Raw genomic sequence first — 4,068 nt, 5'->3', positions numbered from 1 at the left:
GAATCCACTAATGGACAGATGCAATCACCGGATGCAGCAGGCACATTTTCCTCTTATACTTCAGCGGAGAGGGATAGGCTTAATGAAGAGAGACAATCTCAGCCATGAATAAACATAAAGCCTTATATCATAATATCTTATACCATTCATCATAGCAACTGGGAAACCAAAACATCTTTTTCAGCAACTTCATAAAGAATGACCACTTGTGAATAGGTGCACAGTTGGACGAGTAAAGCTTCCTCTAAGGTGGCCACTTTTATATTGGCAGCTTTGAAAATAACAGTCCTGGAGAAAAGTCCAGTAATTGGCCAAGCTAAAGAAGTTTGTGATGGGGTAACTATAATGTTCAAATTACTACCGTATGCAACAGGAGAAATCTGATTTAAAACTGCTAGTAAGCAAGAGGTTCCATGGGCTCGGTAAAAAACTCTTGCCCTAATCAATCTTACAGGAAATACAAGGAAACAACTACATAGATTGCTCAAAAGCTTTATCAGAATTACTTATTCTGTTGCAGAGGATACAGTATTCTACAGAGCAAAGATAGGGGTGCTACAAGAAGCTATAACCTTGTATTTGATAAGGATAATGCTGTGGGGTATAAGTAGGCAGAAGGCAGTGATCAACCAGAGCTGGATTCAGAGGGTTTCCTGTTAATTGTGGTAACATCTTTATAAAGTTGTCAGAATAGCTTGACAACTTGATATATCCATTCAGCACTCACGGAGCCTTAAACTTGTCTCTCTGCAATGCTCAGGGGAGAAGTAATGTTCCATCAGAGAAATGTGTTCAAAGACATTATCAAGTCGAAGGAAGAAGCTGCATATTTGCATGAAAAAAGGGCCCCTCGCCAATTTCTGCTCTCTTTCCCAATCTTGACCATTTCACACTTTCCTAGAAAGCAGTAATCCACAAAAGATGCACACCTCCCAATGACGGTGAAAAAGCAGAAGTAGACAGAAACACACAAAACTAGCTAGTGAGCTAAAGGATGATTCAGCAAATAATAAGTCACAGCAATGGGAGGAGATGGGCTGGAAAAGGGCACTGTGGGAATCAAGAGGATACAGTATTAGGGAGTTAGCCAAGTTATGTAGTAAGCCTTGATAGATACATGGATGTGGTTTGACAAACCATGTTGGGTAAGGACTGAGTGGCTGCCTCAAAAAAAAATGTCCCAAATTGTTGAGGGCCTGAGAAAATAGAGAATTGGAAAATATTAATAATAATAATAATGATAAAGTTGGAAGGGACCTCAGAGGTCATCTAGTCCAACCCCCTGCTCAGGCAGGAAACCCTATACCATTTCGGACAAATGGCTGTCCAGTTACTTTTGACAGCATCTGGCTGTTTTCAAATAGGTGGGATATGTAGAGAGTAGCAAAGATAACCAATTCTCCTATCACTTTTTCCCTACGTGCCCTTATCCCCCTGTGTCCTAGGGTATTGAGACCCCCTAGGAAGCAGATTACCTGTGAATTACCCAGCATGCACTGAGATACCCTCCAGCGATGGCATCACACACAGCATAAAATGGAGGCCTGTGGAACAAGGAAGTGGCAGTTTCTTTAACTTTCTTCTCCTTGCCCTGATTCCCTACATATGAAGAACCCACAAATCACCTCCCTACCTGAATTTCCTACATGCGTTTAAAAAAGTATAAAAACATACTGGGCTGTAACGTTGAGCATCCACTTTACTGCTTTTCCCCTTTTCCATGGAGCCGGCAGCATTGCTAGAAGGGAGCAGCTGAGTTACTGAAAGGAACCAAGCACAAAATAACAGTAAGTTAAAGTGTATTCTGGGGAGGATTCAGCTGTGATGGAAAAAGTCTGGGAATAGGATCAATCAATTATCAACAACCTATGATACACAAATGGCACATTTATCTGGGATATTTCTCATTTGGTAATGCTCCTTAGTAAAATTCTATTTTTCTTTCTTCTATGTGGAAGATACTTGGTGATGATCTTTTGATTTGGAATTCCAGGATTTAGAATTTAAATCTCAAGAGCCGGGGAAGAAGAACATATCTTCCCTGGGATATCTAAGAATGAGAAAGAAATTAATTTGATTAACTTTTTAAGGTGAAGTTACTGAATTTGCACTGAATGTGTATGCTGAGATCTGCTCCTGGCTGAATATTGTGAAAAATGAACACATTAGAGAAACTGCAAATGTCTAATAATGCATATTAGAGAAATTACTAATAAACGTGGTAGGGAAAAGTCCATTCAAAAATGCATGCTAGTAGCCTTCAGAAAAATGCATACAATTGTTCAAACTTATCCTAAATTGAGGAAAGAAACACATCCCTCAATTGTCCTGTTCATCAAATAAAGACTCTCCAGAATTTGTCTACATTGAAAACCAGAACCACTACAATATTCCACGTTTTGGTTTGGTCAAACCGTAGCCCAACAATTTGGTCAAAATCTTGAGACACAATGTATCCGTTTTGGGTTTAAAACAAAATATATTTGCCCCTACTTTTACATAACATATAATGTCAGGTGGTGGTAGTGCCTGACCAATCTTTTCTTAGATTAATTGTACCTGCTTAGTACTTGGGCTAGAGAGCACCAGAGATTTCTAATGCTGTAGAGAAAACTTCCTGAAAGAAGGTTGTGACAAACCTTCAAGAAAACAGCATGGAATCAAGCTTACTCAAAGGAGCTTTACTTGTGCAATCGTTGGGGGGGGGGGAATGCACCCAAGAAAATATTCTTGGTGAGAGTATAGATAAAAACTGTCAGTATTTCTGCAAGATCCTCAGTTCACTTGATTATTCCCATACAACTACCCACCTTGGTTACAAAATTAGAAGTAGCCAGATTAATCATAAACCTAAATAAGTGGGAAAAAACAATAATACTTTTAACAATATATGGCAGAAATCAAGCCTGCATGTAATTGGATTCTATATTGTCACAGGGCTTCTCTGGGTCTATTGACACTGACTTATAGCATGTAGGTATACTAGCCGACCACATTGTAGAAAAAGGAATCCATGATATTTGACGGAGGAAGAGAATCAAGCTGGAACTTTCAAGGAAGATTAATGACAGCTGGGCACCATTCTATCTCAGTGGAAAGGTCTAGAAAGGAAACCTAAAAAATGACTTAAGAGATTTTATATTCATAGAGAAGGAATGTGAAAGGAGCAATAAAGAGCCCCTGATTGAATCTAAAAGATCATTAAAAAAGCAGCCAAGGGAAATATTGGGGAATCATCTTTCTGTTCAAGATACACTGACATTCTTGCCTAAACATTTGTATAGCTTATTTGGGGGGTAGGGGAGGAGGGAGGAATTCTGAGCGTACGTAAGTAATAATAATTCAATTTCTATCTTAAAATTCTGAGAATTTGGCCAATGTGTGTGAACTCAGCTTAATTTTACGCTAGCTTCAGAAGCTCATTAAGAGAGTTCTAGGAGAAAATTTTCACAGTTTCTACATTCATCTGCTGGAATAGACACCTGTCTGACATCCAAGGGAGTTTTAGCCCTCAAACCAGGTAAAAAGTTAGAATGTAGATGTCACTACATTCTGAAATTATTTCACAAATGCTGACTGCAATTCAATTGGGTAAGGACTGCACCAATCTTGGACTGACGAGGTTAAGTGCAGGTGTGTGCGCGCAGACACCTGCACGCACACCCACACCCACACCACACACCATTTCTGTTCTCTAAGTAGCCTGTCAGCTGAACAAGTAAAACAAAATCTCCATTAAATTTTACCTGTTAGTACCACCACGGTATCCATTCTAGAAAGTGGTAAAAATATATGAAATTATACTGAAAACTCTACTGGTAAACATGTAGCTGATTGATAGTAGGTTCAGAAATTGTAATACTTCGGACACTTCCGGTGGCAGGCGTCTTCGTCGGTCGCAGCTGTTTGCTGCCTCCCGCCTGTTTCGCGTAAAAGCCGGTTTGACAGCTAGCATCAGCTGTCAAACGGCTTGATACCTTTCCCCTGGGCATAAGGGGATAGGTGAGCTGCCCGGGGTAGGAGTTGAGTTCCCGAGTCGTCCTATATGGACGATGTAGGTGAGAACTC

The 4,068-nt window shown here is 39.9% G+C and overlaps 1 protein-coding gene across 1 annotated transcript in view; it reads right to left on the bottom strand.

Moving 5' to 3' along the window:
* Nucleotides 1-1,471: 1,471 nt before the first annotated feature.
* LOC107289970 (rap1 GTPase-activating protein 1-like) overlaps nucleotides 1,472-4,068 on the bottom strand; it is a 48,619-nt gene continuing 46,022 nt past the window's right edge. Inside the window, exons 21-22 of the mRNA XM_029284653.1 lie at nucleotides 1,675-1,760; nucleotides 1,472-1,544 (exon numbers count right to left, since the gene is read on the bottom strand). Of these exons, the coding sequence (XP_029140486.1) occupies nucleotides 1,521-1,544; nucleotides 1,675-1,760 (110 nt within the window). The 3' untranslated portion in view covers nucleotides 1,472-1,520. The remainder of the gene's footprint in view (nucleotides 1,545-1,674; nucleotides 1,761-4,068) is intronic.

Source organism: Protobothrops mucrosquamatus, unplaced genomic scaffold, assembly GCF_001527695.2.
Source record: "Protobothrops mucrosquamatus isolate PMUCROS unplaced genomic scaffold, P.Mucros_1.0 scaffold791, whole genome shotgun sequence".
Classification (NCBI taxonomy): Eukaryota; Metazoa; Chordata; class Lepidosauria; order Squamata; family Viperidae; genus Protobothrops; species Protobothrops mucrosquamatus.
This window is presented reverse-complemented; position numbering and strand designations above follow the sequence as displayed.